Here is a 21,468-nt window from a genome sequence, read left to right as displayed (position 1 = left end):
GCTCCATCCTGGGGCCTCTGCTGTATCCCGGGGCCTCTGCTCCATCCCTGGGCTTCTGCTCCATCCTGGGGCCTCTGCTCCATCCCCGGGCCTCTGCTCCATCCCCGGGCTTCTGCTCCATCCTGGGGCCTCTGCTCCATCCTGGGGCCTCTGCTCCATCCTGAGGCCTCTGCTCCATCCCGGGGCCTCTGCTGCATCCCGGGGCCTCTGCTGCATCCCGGGGCCTCTGCTCCATCCCGGGGCCTCTGCTGCATCCCGGGGCCTCTGCTTCATCCCCGGGCTTCTGCTCCATCCTGGGGCCTCTGCTCCATCCCGGGGCCTCTGCTCCATCCCGGGGCCTCTTCTCCAACCTGGGGCCTCTGCTCCATCCCGAGGCCTCTGCTCCATCCCGGGGCCTCTGCTCCATCCCGGGGCCTCTTCTCCAACCTGGGGCCTCTGCTCCATCCCGAGGCCTCTGCTCCATCCCGAGGCCTCTGCTCCAACCTGGGGCCTCTGCTCCATCCCGAGGCCTCTGCTCCATCCCGGGGCCTCTGCTCCATCCTGGGGCCTCTGCTCCATCCTGGGGCCTCTGCTCCATCCTGGGGCCTCTGCTGCATCCTGGGGCCTCTGCTCCATCGTAAGGCCTCTGCTGCATCCCAGGGCCTCTGCTCCATCCTGGGGCCTCTGCTGCATCCTGGGGCCTCTGCTCCATCCCGGGGCCTCTGCTGTATCCCGGGGCCTCTGCTCCATCCCCGGGCTTCTGCTCCATCCCGGGGCCTCTGCTCCATTGTGAGGCCTCTGCTCCATCCTGGGGCCTCTGCTCCATCCTGGGGCCTCTGCTCCATCCCGGGGCCTCTGCTGCATCCCGGGGCCTCTGCTGCATCCTGGGGCCTCTGCTCCATCCCGGGGCCTCTGCTCCATTGTGAGGCCTCTGCTCCATCCTGGGGCCTCTGCTCCATCCCGGGGCCTCTGCTCCATCCCCGGGCTTCTGCTCCATCCTGGGGCCTCTGCTCCATCCCGGGGCCTCTGCTCCATCCCGGGGCCTCTGCTCCATCGTAAGGCCTCTGCTCCATCCCGGGGCCTCTGCTCCATCCCGGGGCCTCTGCTCCATCGTAAGGCCTCTGCTCCATCCCGGGGCCTCTGCTCCCTGTGCGTTTTCTCCTTTGTGAGAAGCTGAGTGGTCAGCCATGGGGAGTCTGCTCTTCCCCTCAGAGAGAGCCCCCATGGTGGGGCTCGGGGCTCCAGGACACTGAGGCAGGATCCCCAGTTGGAGGAAGAAGGGCGGCAGTGGCAGGAGGGGAAGGCACTCTGGGAGGAGGGAACAGCGTCAGCAAAGCAACAAGGCTGGGACTTTGTTTCCCTGAAGTGGCTGGAGGTGGTCTGGAGGTGAGAGCAGGTGGAGGCTACAAGGGCTCCTGGGCAAGCCGGCCAAGTGCAGGCTCGGGTGCCCACTCACCACCCTACCCAGGTGTTTCCTACAGCGGGGGAGGCGGGGGTCGTCACGGCAACAGCTTCCCTGTGGGGCCTGGCCAGCTTCCTGTCTGACAGCCCGTGGTGGATTTGGACCCCACGAGGGAAGGAGGAGCTGGGCCGTGGGGTCCCGGCCAGCGGGAGGAGGGTGGGGGTCGCTGAAGGCCGTGCCCGTCCCGAGGCAGGTGGGAGACTAGCAGCTGGAGCGAGTGCTCGCGCACCTGCGGCGAGGGCTACCAGTTCCGCATCGTGCGCTGCTGGAAGATGCTCTCGCCTGGCTTCGACAGCTCCGTGTACAGTGACCTGTGCGAGGCGGCCGAAGCCGTGCGGCCCGAGGAGCGCAAGACGTGCCGGAACCCGGCCTGCGGGCCGCAGTGGGAGATGTCTGAGTGGTCAGAGGTGTGCATGCGCAGAGCGGGCCGGGCCAGGCTGGGAGGTGGGGGTGTCGGGGGGTTGGGGTGCTGGGGGCCTGGCGCAGGGCCCTTGCGCCGCAGCTCGGGCAGCTGCGGCCCCGCCCTCACCCCGGCTTCCCCGCAGTGCACGGCCAAGTGTGGGGAACGCAGCGTGGTGACCAGGGACATCCGCTGCTCGGAGGATGAGACACTGTGTGACCCCAACACCAGGCCTGTGGGGGAGAAGGACTGCACGGGCCCTCCTTGCGACCGCCAGTGGACAGTCTCCGACTGGGGGCCGGTGAGGGCGGGCGGGCAGTGGGGGGCGGCGCTCAGAGGGTGTCCCCGTGCGATTACGAGGAATCAAAACCTTTATCCCAAAACAAGTGGTCACATCCCGATGCCCTTTTATAAGCTCCCTGTCTGTCTGTGTGTCTGTCTCTCTTGCCTCTTGCCTGGATGAGACATTCAGATGCTCACTGGGGTCCCCTCTGAGTGCGGGGTGTACAGATGAGCTTTTCAGGTGTCTTAGCCGTGCTTTTCTCTGTGTGTTTTTCAATGAGCATGCAATCTTTCTGTAATTAGAACAGAAACTGTTATTTAAAACATGGTTACCATGGCAACCCCTCCCCCTCCCCCCAGCTGTTCTTCTCTCTTGGGAATGATGTCTGGGGGACCTGGGAGGGGGCTCTGCCTCTAACCCCGGGTGTCGCCTTGCAGTGCAGTGGAAGCTGCGGGCAGGGCCGCATGATCAGACATGTGTACTGCAAGACCAGCGACGGACGGGTGGTGCCCGAGTCTCAGTGCCAGATGGAGACCAAGCCTCTGGCCATCCACCCCTGCGGGGACAAGAACTGCCCCGCCCACTGGCTGGCCCAGGACTGGGAACGGGTGAGCGCCCCGAGCCCGAGCCGGGTGGCAGGGCCCCCTCCGCCTGGGAGAGCATTTGGCCGAGAGCCAGGCGGCCAGAATGACGGACTGGTCAAACGAGGAACTAATTGGAAATTAGGACGACACAATTCACTAAACATCAATTTGAAACAGAAAAAAACAAAAAAGTAAGAAAACCTCTTAAAACTTCCCAAATCCAAATAGCAACTGTTCAACGAGGCATGCAGGGCTGGTATAGTTCCCATGACCCCATGTTCCCGAAAGATGGAAACCCAGGGTTGGGGGTCCTTCTGCTGTACTTGCTCTTGGCTCGTGGGCCCTGTACATCCCTTTGCTCTCACGACCCCTAGACCTGCCAAGGTCACCAACTTACAATTTCAGACGAATTGTTCCCAGCCACACTGCTTTCCACCACTGGTCTCAGGCAGGTCGCTTTGAAGTCAAATTGCCGTTAGCCGTCGTTTCACAACGGATGGTTTCATGCTAAATTGCTTGTCATCAGACCTGTCTGGGGCCACGTGGTTATCGAGCGGAGAGTTCTCAGCCAACTTGCCATTGATCTAAGCGTTTCCACCCACTTGCTATTGACCGAGACATTACCACTGGCCTGGCTCTGGGCTCTGTGTTCTGGTCCTCCTGGCCTCTGGCCCTTGACCCCTGACCCGGCCCCGTCTGTCACCCTGCCTCAGTGCAACACCACCTGTGGCCGAGGCGTGAAAAAGAGGCTGGTACTGTGCATGGAGCTGGCCAACGGGAAGCCGCAGACGCGCAATGGCCCCGAGTGCGGCCTGGCCAAGAAGCCCCCGGAGGAGAGCACGTGCTTCGAGAGGCCCTGCTTCAAGTGGTACACCAGCCCCTGGTCTGAGGTAAGCGCCTGGCTGGCCCCCCCCCGCTGAGGTCACCTGAGGCCAGGCCTGAGTTCTGGTCCTGCCAAAGTACCTCCTCTCCCGCCCCAAGTGCCCCTCATGTCCCCCTCTCAGCCTCCGTCAGGGCTTTTCATCCCTGGAAAGATTGTCAGTGCTACCAAGTCAGCTGGTGCAAGAGCCACCTCCTCCAGGAAGTCCTCTCGGATCTCACCTCTGGGATCCCTGCCATGCTCGTCCTGGGCCTTTTTTGGGCCCAGGTCACTTCCGGCCTTGCACTGTAGCCTTTCAGTCGTGCATTTGACAGCACGTGTGCCTGACACCCAACACGGGGCAGACAGATCCCAGGTGGGTACCGGGACTGTGTGGGGCTGACTCAGATATGGCCTCGGTCCTGGGAGCCAGAGTCAAGGCAGGAGGGACACAGGATTGGAGAGGCAGAGGGGATGGCAGGACATGTGCACTGTGGGCAGAGGGAAGCCAGAGGAATGGCCGCCGCTGCCCTGACACAGGCCTGGCCCCTCCACGGCCCTGCGGGCTCCTCGGCCTCAGGCTGATGGGTGGCTTGGAGTCGAGATCTCTCTGCTCTCTACAGCCGGGAGCAGAACCCTCACCTCCCAGGCCCTGAGGCCCCTGTGGGTGGGCCGGTCCCAGCACTTTGCCAGACGGGCTCCTTTCCTCCGCCCGACAGCACCCCGGGAGGGGGCTCCTCTTCCCATCCCACGGGGGAATAAACCCACGTTCAGAGAGAGAGCTGACCCCCAGCTCCTGGGGCGTGAGCAGACATTGGACGGGCCGAGAGATGTGCTCTGGGAGGGCCGAGAGATGTGCAGAGTGAAGGGAGGCCCTGAACCGGCCCATCCTAACGAGAGCAGGGCAGGGCGGGCCCTGAGGCGCGTGGGGCTGGGCTGAGCCGGGAGAGCAGCCCTGGTCCGCAGACCCCACCCCGCCCCAGTTCCCTGGCCGAGCAAAGGGGGTCCTTTAACTTCTGCTTTTTCTCTCCTGGCCCCTTTCCTTTCCTGTGGAGGCCTCCCGGCGGGATCCCAGGGCACCCCGGGGGCTCGTTAGCATCCTTCAAGCCTTTCTTACAGCACAGGGGCGGCTATGTCTAGACTTGGGTTTTTACTGATTCATACCGTCTCCCTGATGTCTCCTTATAGCAGCATCACCAGTCCTGTGCCCCAAGTCCCCTCTGCACTTGGTGGTGCTGTAGCTCCCAGGAGGGCGCAAGTAGGGAGGCCCACAGTGGTCTTTGCACAGGAGCCTGGGAGCGTTGGGGGAGGGGCGCCCCTGTGTTGCCCTGATGATGGTGGTGGGCAAGGGGTGAGCGGCCCGTGGGGATGTGGACCTCTGTCATTTTGTCCCTGGTTGGGGTGATGTCTGCTCCCCCTGTGGCTGCCCCTTCCTGGGATAGGGGCTTGGAAAGAGTGCATCCTCCCAGCTGTCCCATCCACTCAGGTGCAGAGCTGTGTTCTCTCTGGGGCCGAGGGACAGCCAGAGGATCCTCAGGGCACCCATCCAAGGCTGACTGTTGTCTGTGCTTGGTGCCTCCAGACTGGGCCAGCCCCCCCCCCCCCCCAGGCTGGGAGCGGGCATTGGGCAGGCAGCCCTCCCTGTGCCTCTGCAAACAGAACCAGAGGGTGGGCCCAGGGCCAGGGCCTCCCACCCCAGACCCCACTCAGGAGACCGAGGGCTCGGGTCCCAGACGTGCCTGGGTGACGTGGGGTCACCCACATCAGGGGCAGCCAGAGGGAGCCACCGCCTGTAGGATCTTGGCAGGAGGACGGCGGGGTAACTGGGGTCAGCAGATGGCCCTGGTGTTTTGGGTAGCTCAGCGGGGTTTTCCAAGGGGAACATCTGGACTCTGGGAGCCGGTGAGGCAGTGGCTTTGGAAGATACATTTAATTGGTCCACTACAAACACAGCTTGTTATTGGAGTGGGAAACCAGCACTCTCCCTGGGCTGTGGCCCTGTGTGTCCTGAGCATTCGGTAGCACAGGACCCAGGAAAGCTAGAGCCGAAGGACCCACCAGGCGGGGGGGGGGTGGGGGTGGGATAGTTGAGAGAGGAGACGGCCACACCCTCACGGTGCAGACGGGGAAACTCAGCAGCCCCGGGGGAGGGGGGACGAGTATTAGCGTCTCCTGGCTGCCAGCCAGCGCCCTTCCATGTGTCCCGTGTCGGGTGAGACTCGGCAACCGGGTGACAGGGGTGGGATCCCCCCACCTCTGGCCAGAGCCCTCGCCCCGCCGGTGGGGGCTTTGGCCATGCCATCTCTCCCCGATCAGTGCACCAAGACCTGCGGGGTGGGAGTGCGGATGCGAGACGTGAAGTGCTACCAAGGGACCGACATCGTCCGAGGCTGCGACCCACTGGTGAAGCCCGTTGGCAGACAGGCCTGTGACCTGCAGCCTTGCCCCACGGAGCCCCCAGGTGAGGGGGAAGAGGCTGAGGGCGGGGCAGGGGCTTTCCCGGGAGAGCAGAGGCTGGGCTGAGCCAGGGCCTGCGGGATGAGCAGGCATCGGTCAGGGTGACCGGGAGGGCCTAGCGGCTACAGGGACCAATGCATGTCGGGGAGTGAAGCTTCCTCCTGGAGTGGCTGAGCCCAGGCTGGGAGGTGAGGGTGGGAAGGGCGGCAGGTGAGAGCTGACTGGAGCTTGGGGTCCCCAGGAGCCATGCCAAGACCTGCACTTTGGAGAGAGTATCCGGCTTCAGAAGATGGGAGGGCAGCTGTGGGGCAGGGGACCAGGGATCCAGGAAGACTCAGCCAGAGCACGCTCGAGCTGGGCACGCAGGAGCCGGGAGGCGAGGGGCTGAAGCAGTGTCTCTGCTCGGGCACCTGGAGGATGCATGAGGGTACTAGGCTCCGAGGGGGCACCAGGGCCAGGTGATGAGCTCTGCTTTGGACCTACTGAGTGGAGGGGGCACCTGTGGGCCTCCCGGGGGTGTTCAGGCCTCCAGGGGTGAGATCAGTGGCTCTTCCCAATCCTGGGCCCTGGGCATTACCCTTCCCTGTGCACCGTTCACATGCACTAGGGTCTGTGACACCCCTGGAGCGGGACGGAGGCAGGGAAGCAGTGGCACAGAGGTAGAACTCAAGGAGAGGAGGCGGTGGGGTGGGGCGGGCGGGGGTCCTGTCGTCACCCCTGACCGCCTCCTGATGCCCTGCGCCCCCCGCCGTGTCCCTTCCCCAGACGACAGCTGCCAGGACCAGCCGGGCACCAACTGCGCCCTGGCCATCAAGGTGAACCTCTGCGGCCACTGGTACTACAGCAAGGCATGCTGTCGCTCCTGCCGGCCCCCCCACTCCTAGGCCCGGCAGCCGCTCCTCAGAGACCGAGCACCCCATCCCTGGGGCCGCAGCAGCCCCTCCACGGACACCCTCCCTGCAGGGCGCCCCGGCTGTGAAGACGTGACACTGAGCCCCTGCTCTCTCCCTGGGCAGGAGAGCCCCTCCCCTGCCCCCCAACCCCCGAGCATGCCCGTAGGCCCTCCCAGGACAGAGCCGGGAGGACTGGCGCGTTTGTGGCTCCCACCGGGGGGGGGGGGGGCCTGGGAACATCCTCTATCCCTCCAGGGCTGTGGGGGTGAGGAGAGGGGGATGGGCAGCCAGGGAGACGGGGCGCCTGGGATCCTGATGCTGTCTAGGTGACTCTTTCCGGAGGAATTTTAATCTCACGACGTAGCATCGCTCGCCTCCCTGATATGAAGCTCTTGGCACGGAGGGACCCACCGCACTTTACACCTGGGAAGAGGCATTTTTCTCATGGCACCATGGCTGTGCTGTCGTCCGTCAGTACTCTCTGTATGTTAATAAAGTGGTCCTATTTATGGCGGCATCATGGGGTCTCCGGGGTCTGCCAGGCAGGGTGGGGTGGCCGTGAGGCTTCAGGAGCTGGGGTCGCTGTCTAGCTTGCCCATTCGGAAGGATCTGCTGCGGCCTCAGGTCTGGGACCAGGTGGGGCTGGGGGCCGGGCTGCAGCGTCTCCCTGAGGAGATGACAGGGGAGAGTGGACAGAAGGTGACAAAAAGAGTGGGTGGCCTGCGGGGAGGGGTCTCAGGGGCATCAGGACTCGGGCGCTGGAGTCAGAACCGAGCCAATCTCGCACCTCCCAACTGCTGTAGGGCTTGGGGGACAGCGGAGCCCAAGGGAACTCCCTCACCCGAACCACGGGAGGAAGAGGTGAGGCAGGCAGGGTGGGAGGCGTGGTGTGGGCCCACATGGAGTGCTCAGGAAATAGCCATCACTACTGTTTCTGGGCCTCTTAGAAGGGCTACTTAATCTAGACTTGTGGGTGCCGGGACACAGGAGGGCTTCCTGGGGGAGGTGATGTTTAGGCTGGCCCAGCCGCGGGAGTTCTTCCAGATGAAAGCGGGGTGTGGGGCGGGTGGAGTGTAGAAACGGAGAACTTCCAGGGAGGATGCTGAAAGCGCCTTGGTTTGGCTGCAGCGGAGAAGGGACAATGGGGGTGTCCACCCGCCGAGGGACAGCGAGATGGCACAGGGCCGAGGATGCTGCAGGGAGGGTCTTTGGGGACAGGGGGCAGGGAGGCGAGGGGCTACCTGACTGCTTCCCCGGGATGCAGGGCCAGCCTGTCCCCAAACTGGGACCAGAGCGGGGTCCACCACAGTGTTTAGGATGGCATCAGGGGGCTGCAGGTGGGTGAGTGGCTCTCCAGGTTCGCTGGGGCCTGTGGGGTGAGCTCCCTCAAGGTCAGCGGCTCAGTTCCGGCAGAGGTGGGTGGCCGCACTGCAGGGTCTGGGGCTCCCTGACACACCGCACCGTTGTGCCCTGTCATTTCCCCCCACCCCCACCTTTTCTCTCCTTTGACCTTCCTCCCCCATCCTCCTTTCCACCAGCACTTTTTGTGCACATCCTGTACGCCAAGGTCTGTGCCCAGTGCGTTACCAGCACTGCCTCTTTAACCCTAAGAGCCCCGTGGAGTCGGTATCATTGTCACCCATTGTGTTGATGCTAAGACCCGGGCCCAGAGAGGTCAGTCACTTGCCCCAGGTGGCTCAGCCTGTCACCCCCCACCCACCCTCCAGGAGCTCAGGCTTTAAGCCAGTGGCTTCCAATTATGGAAGACTGACACATCCACCCCGGGAAAATCTAAACCAAACGTGGCTGCGGCCAGGCGCCTTTGGGCAGTGCCTTGACCCCTGGGGCTGGACGGGAGAGGAAGGCCAACTCTGCCCGGTGCTGGGCTGGATACGGCCCCACCCAGGAAGTGCCAGAGAGGGGTCTGGGCTGGCCTGGAATGTCAGGCAGACCAAAGACAGCACATGGTGTCAGGAGTTTTATTGGCTCTCGAATCTGTCGGAGAGCAGGCAGCTCCCCGCAGGTCCCCATGGTGGAGCCGAGGGAGTTCGGATGGATGGGTGCGTGTTGATGTCAAATGGATCTAGGAATCTACACAGAGGCCAGAGACCAGAAAAGGAAATAGGAAACCAAACAGAACAGCCGCAGGAAGTGCCACCTCCTGACCCTCACCCCCCTCCCCACCCCCGCCCACCCCGCCAAGCTAATGCATCAGAAACAAACTCATGGGCTTTGACAAAGGAAGGGGAAGGTTGGGGATGAATTTCATTAGCAAGTCCAAACTGAGGCAGGAGAAAGGAAGAAGGTGGGGGGGGGGGTGGGGAAATCGACGATGCCAAAAATAGTAAGCCTTCCTAACTCTGCTCATGTCCGGAGTCACAGCTCAGCAGCACTTTGGAGAAAGAGCAGAAGTGTGGTGCTCAGGCTGCCCACAGCTCGGGGATAGCCACGTGCCCCGAAGGTTTGTCTGTTAGGAAGGTGGCTTAGCTGGGGAGCCCGGTCCGTCTTCCTGGGCAGACGGGGCTGCCCTACCAGGGTGGGGGCTGGCTCTATGGCTGGGCCCAGAGGCAGAGAGAGCCCGGGAGAGGGCAGGGGACTCTGGGGGCCATGCTGCCGAGAGGAAACGGTGCCTCTGCGTGGATGGGGCTGCGTGCCCCGCGGGCGGTGCCCCTGGGTTTGGGGCATTTCTCGAGCTGGACGGCGGGGGAGCCCCTAGCCCTGCTGGGAGCATGCGCACGGGGCCGGAGCAGGGAAAGGGCAGCCTGGGGCCTTGCTCCCAGGTCCTCCTGAGAAACTGGGCAGGTGGCAGAGCTCAGGGGTCTATGCCCCGGCTCATGAAAGCAGGAGGGCTCCGGGGGGGCTGAGGCCTAGGAGTGGGGGGGCTGAGGCCCAGGAGTGGGAGGGCCCGTCCCAGGTCTCACGGGGAGTCAGTGGGTCATTTAGCCCCTGGTCCATGGCTGCGTCTGCCCTACCGCATCGGGGCTGAGGACCGGACTGGGTATTTTAGTGTGGACACTTCCGACGCGGGGGGAGCAGCACATGGCCTCCTCCCCACTCCATTTTCACCAAAAAGCCAGTCGGGGCTGTGCATCCCAAGGGAGCTCCCCCTTCTAGGGAGATCTGCCCAGCTGGGGGCCCAGCTCAATCAACCAGTGTCTCAGCCTCCTGGCGCTTAGAGCCAGGGTGTGTGTGGGAGGGGTGGGGGGAGGCCCTGTTCTGGGACGGGGTGCCTGGTCCCCAAGTCGCCAGGCGAGGCTTGTGCTGCAGGGCCCCTAGCATCGCGGCTACCACCCCTTCTTTGAACAAGTAGGTAGACTGAGGCCCAGGGAGGGAGGGACACGGCCAGGCGGTGAAGCCAGAGATGCCGACTTGCTGGGGCTGAGACGGAGGCCGCCTTCCACGGCCCCCTCCCTAACGGCAGCATTGGTAGCAGCAGCCTGGCGTCTATGCTCCGGAGCCCTACCTCACCCTGCAGCCTGCCACCCGGATGCTACCGCACACCTGTGCCCGCATCATGCCCGCCTCCCTTCCGGACCCAGGTCCCGGGGGCCACCACCCAGGGCGGCCACACTACTTTCACTGGGTCTGACCACCGCAGCGAGCCCCGGAGCTCCCCAACGGGCCCCCGTGAGGACGCGGTTGTGAGGCAAGCTGGACGGAGCCTGGGTCCCGGCCCAGGGCCAGGCTGGGACGCTGTGGGCCCCCACCGTGGTCTCAGGGCCTGTCGGCGGCCGGGGGCGCCCTCAGACGTCGGTGCTGATACTGCGGCTCCGGGAGAAGGCCTCCCGCATGGCCGAGAGGCGGCTGGGGTTGAGGGCCTGCAGGGCCCCGAAGCTCCCGGGCGGCAGCGCCACGTCCTCCCGGCTGACGCTCTTGTGGGCGACGCGCTCCCCGCCGTTGCGCACGCCCTCGTCCTCCTGCAGGAAGAAGGTGGGCGGCTCGTAGTGGGAGCAGCTGCGGCAGAGGGCGCGGGCCTGCGGGGACTTCTGGCTGAAGGAGGCGGCGGCGGCCGGGTGGAGCGCCGGCCCGTTGGTCAGCACGAGGCTGCGGTGCGAGTGCGGTGGGGGCAGGTGCGAGTGCACGGCGAAGTCGGGCTCCTCCTCGTCTTCCTCGGACTCCTCCTTCTTGCAGCAGTAGTACTGCGGGCAGAGGGCCACTGTGACCGCCGGCTCCCCGGCTCCCCTCGCTGCACGTGTGCGGCACCCAGCTCAGACACCCGCGTCCCTGTCACCACCACTCACGGGAGCTCGTAATCCAGGCACCCCGGACTCCCGGGATCCCTAAGTGAGGGATTCGCTCGTTTCAGCCCACGGCAACTGGGGGCAGGTGCAACGGCCAACTCCATTTTGCAGGTGGGGAAACTGAGGCACAGGGGGGTGCAGGCAGCCTGAAAGCAGCAGAGCTGGGATTCGAGCCCAGGCAGTCTGGTCCCAATCTAGTTCCAGGGCACCAAGCCGTGCTGCCTTGCCCTATGCACGTGGCTTCCTGTCCTCTCTCAGGAAGAAAGACGCGGGGGACCTAGGACAGCCCTAGAGTGTGGGTGGGGCAGGGAGTGCACAGGTGGTGGAGTAGCACCGCCCAAGGGCTCACCCCTGCTCCCCGCTTGGCAGCTGTGTGACATCTGCAAAGCCCCTTACCCTCTCTGAGCCTCAGCGGACTCACCTCGCAGGGAGTCTGGGGAGCCGTCATCACCGAGCCCTCACAGGTGGAGTCCGGGGGTGCCGTCTGCCTTGCACCTTCTTGGAGACCTGACTCTTCCGCCTTCCTGGGCCCTGGCTCCCTCCCTCTGCAGGGCCCCCTCCAGGCTTCCCTCCCCCCCACCCCCCACCCCACCAGCTCCCGGAGTACCTGGAGCCGGCAGTAGCACAGAACCGCGATGATGCAGAGCAGAATCACAGTCGCCAAGATGCCCCCGGTGATGACCACAGTTCCGGCTGTCATCCGCCCCCTTCTCCATCAACAGCCTGCAATGCACAGCACCAGCTTCACCACATTGTCAGCTCGTTGCAGAAGGAAGCTGTTCTAGGTTAGGAGGTTGAGGAAGCGCTCCGAAAGGGAAAACAAAAAACCCGACTGCATGCAGGAGGCAGCGGCTGGGCCTGAGGGTCAGGTGGGACATCCCCCTCTGCCTCTGCCTCTGCCAGCAGTTTCCACATCTGTAGGAGATGATGCTAACAGCACACCCCCTTGCTCTCGGGGTTCCCTGTAGGTTTCTTGAGCACGTATGTGAGTGCTCAGCCTAGCACGCTTTCAGCCTGGGTGACAAGCTCACGCATTTAAAAATTTACCCAAATGCAGTCGGGCTGAACGTATGGTTTTGTAACCTGCTTTGTCACTTTACCAGCTCATCCTTATTTTTCCTTACCATTAAATTTTCTTCTGTAACATAATTTCGAACCATATTCCATTTTATAACATAACTGATCCCTTTTTTTAAAACTTCAAATCACCAGTAAAATACACGACATAAAATTTACCATCTTGACCATTTTTAAGTGTACAAGTCAGTAGTGTTAAGTATATTCGCTTTGCTTGCAACCGACTTCCAGAACTTTCTCATGTTTCGAAACTGAAAACCAAACTCCTTTTTGGGGTTTAGGCTGTTGACATTAAAAAATAAATCTTAAGCCAACATTTCCATACATGTTTGCGTAGCTAAAAACGGAAGCCACTTGAATTGCAGGACCGACTTCAATTACCTGTCCAGGATAAGTTCTCAGAAGTGGGATTTCTAGGCCTAAGGATGTGCCCCTCGTAAACTACTGTGGAAAATTTCAAACACACACAAAGTAGAGAGGATGCACAATGCGGTCACCAGCGGTGCTCTTGTGAGCGCTGTCTGGCCGGGTGCTGATAAACTCGCTCTTGGAGTGAAAGCACCCTGACCTGTGCCATTTGCTGATGCTCGTGCCGTAAATATTCTCACTGCGGCCCATTCCAAGGGACCAGGCTTTAATAGCCGGCTTGCCGTATCCCTGGACGGTTAACAGCTCTGAGGTACCAGTTGCCGCTGAGCACATCCTGCCTCAATTTCCACCCCCTACCTTTTTTTTTTTTTTTTTCCGCCAGGGGAATAGCATGGCACGGGCGATTGAGTTCCCTAAAGAAATCCCAGAGTGTATTAGTTTACTCATAAATACTTCAGTGCGGAATCTGACAGGTGAGGACCTTTCAAAAGCCTCCAGTCATCTCCACAGTGTCTTTTTACAGTTGGTTTTGCTCAAATCAGGATCCAGTTTGCCTCTTTTGACTGTAGAAGAGTCCCCATCCACTCTCGCCCCTCCCCACCCCACGCTGTTTATAGAAGAGACTGGGTCATTTATCTTACAGAATTTTCCATGTACTAGAACTGGCTGCATTTCTCCCAGCACCATTTCATATGTCCCTCCATCACAGTTTTGCCCTCTAAACTGGCTTCCTATCGCTTCACTTTCAGGGCCCCACGCTGTCCTTGTCGTGATGTTGAGACTTGCCGGTGGGTTCAGCTGCCGTCAGCCCAATCCTCCCACCGTAAAATTCCCCATCAGCCTTCCACCTCACCCTTTCAGCAGCCACTGGAAATCATAGCCTACGTCTGTTATTTCATTAGGAGCTGCAAATAGCGACTTTTCAGATGCTATCATTTCTTCTGCGTGTATCAGCTCTGGTTCTTCTCTAAAGAACCTTCCCCATTACCTATCCGGTAATATTAAAAGACAGTCTGCAGAGGAAAGGCGTAGACACTCAGATCGTAACTTTTTCAATTTTCAGAATAAGTTGGTGCCCCATGAGGTTCGTGGTTGCTTTACAGTATTATTGTGATCTCACTGACTTGTATATACATCTGATGTGTTTTAAGCCATTGCAGTCATTATTCTTTTTGATGTTCAGATGATCCCACTGGGACCGTGGGTTTGGAAGCACCTCCAGGTTGACTCCGGTGTCATTTTGGTGGGACCCCGCTAACCCTTGGTGGCATGTTGCTTTTAGGCATAAGATGTCCCAGCTTATCTCCTGGGACACCCTGGTTCTCTTGCTGGGAAGTGGTTCTAGAGAACACAGTCTGGGCACTAGGGGTGCTAGCTGCTCCTGGGTTTCCAGGTTTTTCCGGTGGCCAGAGCTCGGAAAGACTTTTTTTTTTAAGGAACAGAAAAATGAACATGAGTTTATACTGATATTTCCATTTCAAATTAGAGATGAAAGGGTTTTTACATGTTAAAACGTGATGTCTATGTGACTTTTACAGTGCAAATTTTATTTCCTAATAACATGCACTTCATTATTTGCTTTTTCCCATCATATATAATAATTTAAAAGTAGCGTTACCGATGTTTTTACTAACAAGTCTACTGAATGGAATTTGATATCTGTTATTTTTTTTGTTCTTGGCCCCTTAGGGATGTGTAGTAGAAAGATTGTTTCAAAGTCACTTGAAATAATTCTTAGTACGGTTTTCTTTCCACCACCTCGATATTCAGGTTCATTTATTCTAGTTAGTTTTTACTTTCTTTAAAAAAACTGATTTAGCTTTGCTTTCTAATTGTAGAAAACATTTGGTTCCAAAGTCAAAAGCGTAAAACCAGGTGCATTCAGAGAGGTCTTGCACGCCCAGCCCCCCCTCCCCCGAGCCACCGCCCACCCTACTCTAACCAGAAGTAACCATTTCACTTAGTTCTGGGTTTATCCTTCCATTGCTTCTCTCTAAAAATATAAGCAAATATAGATTTCCTTCTCCTCCTAAGCGAAAGTGGCATTCTAGCTGCACCCTCCATACCTTCCCTTTTCACCCAGTAGTCTCTCCCCAGATACACCACGTTTCCCTAGGGGCGGGATTATCCCCAGGGGCCCCTAGAGCTCGCCCCGCTGCGTGAAGGGGCCCCACTCACTCAGTCAGGCCCTGCGGGCCGGGATCTGCGTTACCTCCCACGTCTTGCAATTACAGGAACGTGCCGTGAAGCGCTCTGTGCTGTGCACGTTTCTAAAGCTGTTGATATGCTTTGCCAAAGACTTGATGGAATTTGGGCCGATTTGTTCTCTTCCAGGAATGTGTGAGAACTGACAGACGGGGTTTTCGTTGGGAGACTCAGGGGGTCTGGGCGGTCGGTGGGTCAGGAGTGAGGGAGGCTGTGCCCCGCCTGGTGAGGCTGGCTGCTCAGTGGTTCCCCACAGGCTCGTCTGCAGGGTCAAGTGGCCTGGCAGGGAGTGGCCGGGCAGGGACGCCGGGGACGCTGGTCTATAGGTGGAGGAGGACGTGGACGTGTGCTCACAAGGGGGGACGGGGAGCGTCTTGTGTCGGAGGCACAGCTGGGATGGGAACCCAGGCCCTGAGCAGACAGAGAGATGGACTGAAAGGTAGATCCAGACAGGCCCAAAGCGACGAGACAACGAGACCCAGACTCACAGACAGCTCCAAATTCAGACAGACAGAGGTGCAGACAGGCAGATCCAGACAGCTGGACCAATAGGGCCCGGTCAGGAAGACACAGTGCAGGCCACACAGACAGAGCAGCAGCCCCAGGGACCCCTGCATTTCTGGGCGCCCTGCCGGGCAGCTCCGACCTTCCTCAGCCCCCAGGGTGGCTGAGGCCAGCTGGCCCACCAGCCCTGCCAAAGGTGCAGGCCGACCGGGGCCGGATCCAGGGAGCTGGGTGTGCAGAGGAAGCAACCAGCGGGGGACGCTGGGCAGGGCCAGCCCTGCTGTCCAGATGCGTTTCACGCTCTTCACAGAGGTGAGGCAAAGCAAAGCACGCAGCTGCTGGCGGAGCGCTGCGCCCCACGCCCCCAAACCCTTCCCTCCTGGGGGCTCACAGGGACACCCCGGCTTGTCTCAGCCTGACCCTGGAGTGGCCGGAAAGCGGGCAGTAGAGTGGACCCCTGACAGCGCTCCCTGGTCTTTGCGGCAGCTGTGGGAGGGCAGAGCAGGCACTGGGGCCCCAAATCTGCAGATGAAAAGACCGAGGTTCAGAGAAGGCCACCGTCACTCCTGGTGATCCAGCCAAAGCCCAGCCCCCCGTTCAGGGCCACTGATCCACGTGTGTCGTTCTGGCTAATGGGCCCATCGCAGCTGAAAGCCACGTGTGACCCACCGCCTGCCACGGGACATCCAGGGCCTCCCAGGCCCAGAGGGCTTCAGCAGCCTCCGTACTCCCTGCCGCTCCGCCGGCCACAGCTTGCTGGGGCTGGGATGGAAAGGCACCAGCCCCCCCAAGCTGGGCCAGCCCTCTTCTCTCTCCAGGGAAGTGGAACCAGGACCTGGAGACTGGCCAGTCCCTGCTGGTCCCTTGACCTTGGGTAGGGACATGGGCACTCAGGCTGCAGCCAGGGCGGCATGTGTGTGGAGGCAGGGGAGTTGGTCCAGGCGGGAAGAGAGGAAGGACACAGGTGCCCAGAGAGAGCCAGGCTGTGGTCCCAATTCACGGGATTCCATTTCCCTCCCTGAGATCCGCAGAGTGACTCTTGCCGTGAACACATCAACCTTGAGTGTTGTTCTGCCATTTGTACCCCCAAAAAGATCATTATGGCCCTACTTCATGGATGAGGGAACTCACTGGGCTTGGGAAAGGTCAAGGAGGAGGTCAAAGTGCGGGAGTTAAACTCAGCGCCCCCAACACCCCAGCCGGACGGACCCCTGGGAGCCAGCCTGGCTCTGCCCCCAGTTAGCTGCAAGCGTGGGGCTTCGAATACCTCCATTTCTCTGTGCCTCAGTTTCCTCCTCTGTAAAATGGAAGAACATGGAGGATTCCACCCCGCGGCAGGTGTGCTGTGCTCACTTTCCTATTGCTACTATGTCTCCCTCTCTGCCTCTCAACCCTCTATTAGGTCCCTGAGGGCGTGGCCACGGAGCCTCTCCCCGGGTCTGAGACACAGATGGCCCCTCGCTCTGCCCGGCTCTGGGTGGGGGGCCTCCAGCCACAGGCAGCCTGGCGGCGCGATGGGAAGGACCCCGGCACCGGCCGGGCGCCCAGGACTGTCAGCAGGCACAGCTCCAACGCTCTTGCCCCTTCCAGCTGGAGCGTCTCAGCCTCACTCTGCAGACACACGCACGCCGACGGGCAGCAACGCCCGAGCCGGGCGCCGCTCCCGGGACCAGGCCCGGGCAGCAGACGTGCACGCACACCACTGGCAGCTTCGCTTAGGTCCCAGCCTGACATCAGTCCACGGTCAACTCCGAACTGCCCCCGAGAGTGTGACATGGCCTCCCTCACCCCACCCTCCAGCCACCCCTATGCCCTTACTGTGCCCCACCCCAGGGATGCTCTTCCCTCTGCCTCTCCAGGCCTTCCCCTGCCATCAGTGCTCAGAACATGCCTTCTCCTCCAAGAAGCCTTCCTGGACTTCTTTAATGCAACTCACAGAACCTTGAAGTGCCAGTGCTGGGAGGGACTACGTCCCCCCCCGTCTGTTTAATGGGGGGTGTAGGGGGAAGCTGAGGCCAGTGCAGGGGTGGTGACCGTTGCGGGGGAGACATTCGTGACCTCACACAGCAAGTCAGTGGAAGAACAGCGACCAGAGGACCCTTTCCCCAAGTCCCACACCTTGCTGCCCTCGCTGAGCTGTCACCTCTCAGACCTCCTTCCTGTGCCTGGGGACGCTGCCCAGCTGGACACTGAGGTAACCAGGCCTGAGGGGCCCTGGTCCTGCCCTCGAGGGTGGGCTGGAGGGGGAGTGTCCCGTCATACACTTGCTGGTAACCCTGGGTCTCAGGCCACTCTCTGGGTGGGCCTCAGTCTCCTTCTCTGTAATATGGGTATGGGAGGATTTAGAAAACCAAGTCCTGCCAGCTCTGGACTTGAAGGACCTAGGTCTGTATCTTTAACCAGCCCTGCCTGTGAGGGGTCCGGATAACTGAGATGCATGACAAAGTTTCAGAATCACGAATGTGAAAATAATGCCAGCTGCTGGTCCAAGCAATAGATCAGGATGGCATCCCGCAGGGGGGCAGAGAAGGGGAAGGACTGCAAACACTCCGATAAACTTGCCTGGGAGCTTAGAGGGAAACCGGGCTGATCCAGTGTCCCCTGGACACCTGTGTCCCGGGAATGGCTACGCCGAGTGCCCAGAGACCAACGGAGGGCTTTGGGGCTCAGGGGACAGTATCGCGTCAGGGAAACCGTGGGGGGCTTCCTGGAGGAGAAGGCTTCTGAGCCGTCCTGGAAGGATGGCCATCTGATGGGCCGGGCCGGGTTGGGCCGGGAGAGGAAGGAGAGGGGCAGCGAGGTGCCGGCAGGCCCAGTGCCAGCCTGGTGGAGGCTGCCGCCGCCGTCCCTCCTCCAGCTCCCTGGCCCCAGCCCCCGCCCCAAGTCTCCACGCACAGCCAGCCAAGACGAGTTGGCGAGGATTGAGCTGAATTGTTAATCTGCCCCCCGGGACCATAAACGGTTTTAAAGCTTTATAAACGGCTTTGCTTCCCTGTCCCCGCCCCCGATTTTTACAGGGACAGGCTGTGAGATGGGGCCTCCCTGGGCACCCCCGGCCCCAGAGTCTGTGGAGGGGGGCTGGGCGGGCCACGGCCCCTTCCGAGAGCCCTGCATCTCACGGGGAGCCGCCGCTTTACGAGCTCCGGTTGCCTCCTGCGGCGAGGAGATCCAGTGGGGTGGGGGGCAGGAAACACCTGGCAGTGGGGCAGACGCCGGCCCACCTGCCTCCCCCTTGCCCTCACGGAGCCCCTCCCCTGGCAGAGGACCCCCGCATGGCTGCCATCTGGACCACGTGTCCTGCACTGTTTCAGACTCTCCTCTGTTCCTGTTGCTCCATCCCACCCCTCTCTGCCTTGCGGACCAAGGATTGGGTCTCCTCAGTCTGCCTGTCTTACGCCCCTCCAGCACCCCCCACCCCTTCGCCTGTTCACCTGAGATGCCCGGCGCCCCTTCTAGGAGCCAAGGAGAAGCCCAGCCCTGCACCCTCCACACTGGCCGGGCCTCAGGCTCAACCAGCCCAGCGACTCCTAAACCCTCCAGGGACGGGAAGCCGGGAAATATGCAGAGGCCCAGGCCTCAGTGGGTCTGCGTGGGGCCCTGGGATCTGCTTGCTTCACAAGCAGCCCTTCCAACCGGGCGAAGATGGTGCCGTTCATTTCCAGACAGGGAGACCGAGCCTAGGGCAGCAGAGGTCAGAGCTGGGCTTGGGACCCAGGTTTGCCGCCTCGCTGCCAGGCCTTTCCGCATCCCGGTGCCTCGTCGAGGCTTATGGAGAGCCGGCATGCTTTTCCTCCACAAACGTCTGTCTGGTTACCAGAGCGCTCCTGCTACCTGGGAGCCCAAGGGCCCCGTCGTCCTCGAGCGGGAGTGGCCCGGAGTTCCTGTCTAGACCTCCTCCACATTTGGTCCTAATTTCACGCTCCGCGGGCTCCCAGATTCCTGCGTTTGGTAATAAGTAGACGGCGAAGTGCTCCGCATCGCTGGGGCTGGCCTCGGAGATGTTATCCAGAGCCTGGCTGGGGGTGGGGTGGCGGAGTCGGGGCCTGGGGCCCGGAGAGGCAGCTCCCAACACCACCTGGAGTGTCCTCCCGCCAAGCTCCATCTTCAGCCCGGATCAGCTCAGCCCTGAGAGCGCTCGGGCCAACCAGGTGCGGGGGACCCAGTAAGCCAGGCGTGTGCCCGCCTAGGGTTCCAAGGCCAGAGGACGCCTGCAGCAGAGGGCTTGGCGCTGCCAGGTGGGCTGGGTTGCTAATGTTTAGGAAATGTTGTGGCTGCCTCTGGCCGGCCGGCTTTGTGGTCTGGACTCCTCGAGGACCCCCAGAAAGAGCACAGGGGCTGTGCCATTTTGCCAGCCATTTCTGGGGTTCACAGAATTCCAGAAGCTCTCCCCATAGCCCTGCTGAAGAGCCCCTTGGGATGAACAATGTGAGAGCAGGGCCCTACCTGGGGTCCACTGCTCTGTTCCTGAAGCCCAGTCCAGAGCAGGGCCCACGGTAGGGACTCAGCGCCGACTGGGAATGAATGACCTGCCGGGGTCCTTGAGCTCTTGAAGGGTGAACCGGAATTTCCTAGTGGGACCCTGGCAGAGCTCTCAGGGGGCGGGGAGGAAGGCTGGGGGTGTGATGGGGAACGGCAGGTCCCTCCTTTCTCTGGGCCTCAGTTCAGCAACATCAGGGTTAATGAGAACAGCGTCAGTGCATTGATCTCATTTCTCCCTGTGGCCGCCCCAGGGTGGAGGGTGGGACACACCCACTCTCCCAGGCCACGTGGGAAGCAGGGCTCAGACGCATCTCTTTGCTCGATTACCCCACTCACGTTTTCTAGGGGTGCACTGAGGCTGGAGGAGTGAGTCAACCCACCGAGTAAGCAGAAAACCCGACTGGATGGACACCCCATCTTTGTGGACCTGCCCGGCCCACCGTGGATATGGCTGGAGCTGAGGAAAGGAGCTTGCAGCTCTGTGGTCCAGGAGGGGAGGATCCAGGGCAGACCCCAGGGCCTGGTGGCTGGGCCGTGGCCAGGAAACTGGAGGGAGCAGGGCTTTGCCCCACCTGGGTGGGCCGGGGTCTCCGGGCACCTCCAGCTGGGTGGCCTTCCTGCCCCCTCTGGCACGGTCCCCAGGGAGTAGCAGGAGGAACCCCTCCTGGCCTCCATCAGAAGCTGTGCCAAAGCCGCCCGGGGCCTCCCTGGTCCTCTGGGGCAGCGGGTGGCACCTGGGAGGGCCCTGGTCATCCTGGGGGGGAGGCCCGGCCCAGAGGGGCCTTTCGTGAGGCAGGCCCTTGGAACCGGCTCCAAAATTAAACCCTCAGTTGTGGCTGCTGCTGTATGGCCCGAAGCCCCCGCCCTGCTCATCCAGATGGGCAGAAACTCGGGGTGCACTGGGGTGTGTGGTCACACGAAGTTGGATCCCCCAGCTCCGTGGGGGCATGGCTGGTGGTGCGGAAGTCCGCGAGCATGTCTCTGCCCCTTCGCCGTGCAGACGGGCAGCTGTGCCCCAGAGAGGGAGCCTTGCCCAGGGTCACCCCGACCTCTGCCACAGAGCGAGAGCTGGGCACAGGCTAGCGACCCTGGACCGCCTCCCTGGGTCCCAAGGTGGTGGCGGGAGGAGGGGAGGGGTGGGAGGAGGGCGAGGCCCCCCGCTGCCGGACGTTGAGCTCAGCAGCTCCCAGACCTCTCCTGTCCACCCTCCTCGTGGTCTGAAGTAGTATACACGGCTGTGGAGAAGCTCACGGTTCACGCCCATCTCTCCAGCCGGCCCTCCAGCTGTTGACCCCAGCACGGCACAGAGGCTGCCGGGGTATCCCAGGACCTGGGGTTCCTGCCCCGCCCTCCTGCCCATGCTGCACCACGGGGGTTCCTGAACCCAAGTCTGGACTGGTCACCGCCTCCCTCTAACACCTTGCGTGGCTCCCCAGTGCCTCACAACAGCAACAAGCGCATCGTCCCGTCCTGAGCACCTCCTCTGTGCCAGGCAGGGCACAGCACCCTTGACCAACATCTTTAATCCCTAGGAGAGCCTGAGCAGGGTCACCATGACCCCATTTTACTGACAAGGAAACGGGCAAAGAGTTGCACGTGGCTCACACGATTAGCCGTGGGGACCAGGGGGTGAACCTGGGTGCGCCTCCCAAAGTGAGCGTCTTGTCTTCTCCCTC

General features: G+C 61.4%; 2 protein-coding genes across 2 annotated transcripts in view; one reads left to right on the top strand and one right to left on the bottom strand.

Moving 5' to 3' along the window:
* The window catches only part of ADAMTSL2 (ADAMTS like 2), a 33,552-nt gene extending 26,427 nt beyond the window's left edge, over positions 1–7,125 (top strand). Inside the window, exons 13-18 of the mRNA XM_022578188.3 lie at positions 1,635–1,848; positions 1,987–2,142; positions 2,562–2,732; positions 3,422–3,598; positions 5,884–6,028; positions 6,790–7,125. Of these exons, the coding sequence (XP_022433896.1) occupies positions 1,635–1,848; positions 1,987–2,142; positions 2,562–2,732; positions 3,422–3,598; positions 5,884–6,028; positions 6,790–6,908 (982 nt within the window). The 3' untranslated portion in view covers positions 6,909–7,125. The remainder of the gene's footprint in view (positions 1–1,634; positions 1,849–1,986; positions 2,143–2,561; positions 2,733–3,421; positions 3,599–5,883; positions 6,029–6,789) is intronic.
* Positions 7,126–8,735: 1,610 nt separating this feature from the next.
* Positions 8,736–21,468, bottom strand: part of FAM163B (family with sequence similarity 163 member B) — a 34,877-nt gene continuing 22,144 nt past the window's right edge. Inside the window, exons 2-3 of the mRNA XM_022578260.3 lie at positions 11,766–11,881; positions 8,736–11,056 (exon numbers count right to left, since the gene is read on the bottom strand). Of these exons, the coding sequence (XP_022433968.1) occupies positions 10,661–11,056; positions 11,766–11,858 (489 nt within the window). The 5' untranslated portion in view covers positions 11,859–11,881 and the 3' untranslated portion in view covers positions 8,736–10,660. The remainder of the gene's footprint in view (positions 11,057–11,765; positions 11,882–21,468) is intronic.

The sequence above is a fragment of the Delphinapterus leucas genome, chromosome 6 (assembly GCF_059928025.1).
Source record: "Delphinapterus leucas isolate spDelLeu-1000000601 "Yukka" chromosome 6, BTC_Dleu_Yukka2, whole genome shotgun sequence".
Taxonomy (NCBI): Eukaryota; Metazoa; Chordata; class Mammalia; order Artiodactyla; family Monodontidae; genus Delphinapterus; species Delphinapterus leucas.
The sequence above is the reverse complement of the archived record's forward strand: the minus strand, read 5'-3'. Positions and strand labels throughout refer to the sequence as shown.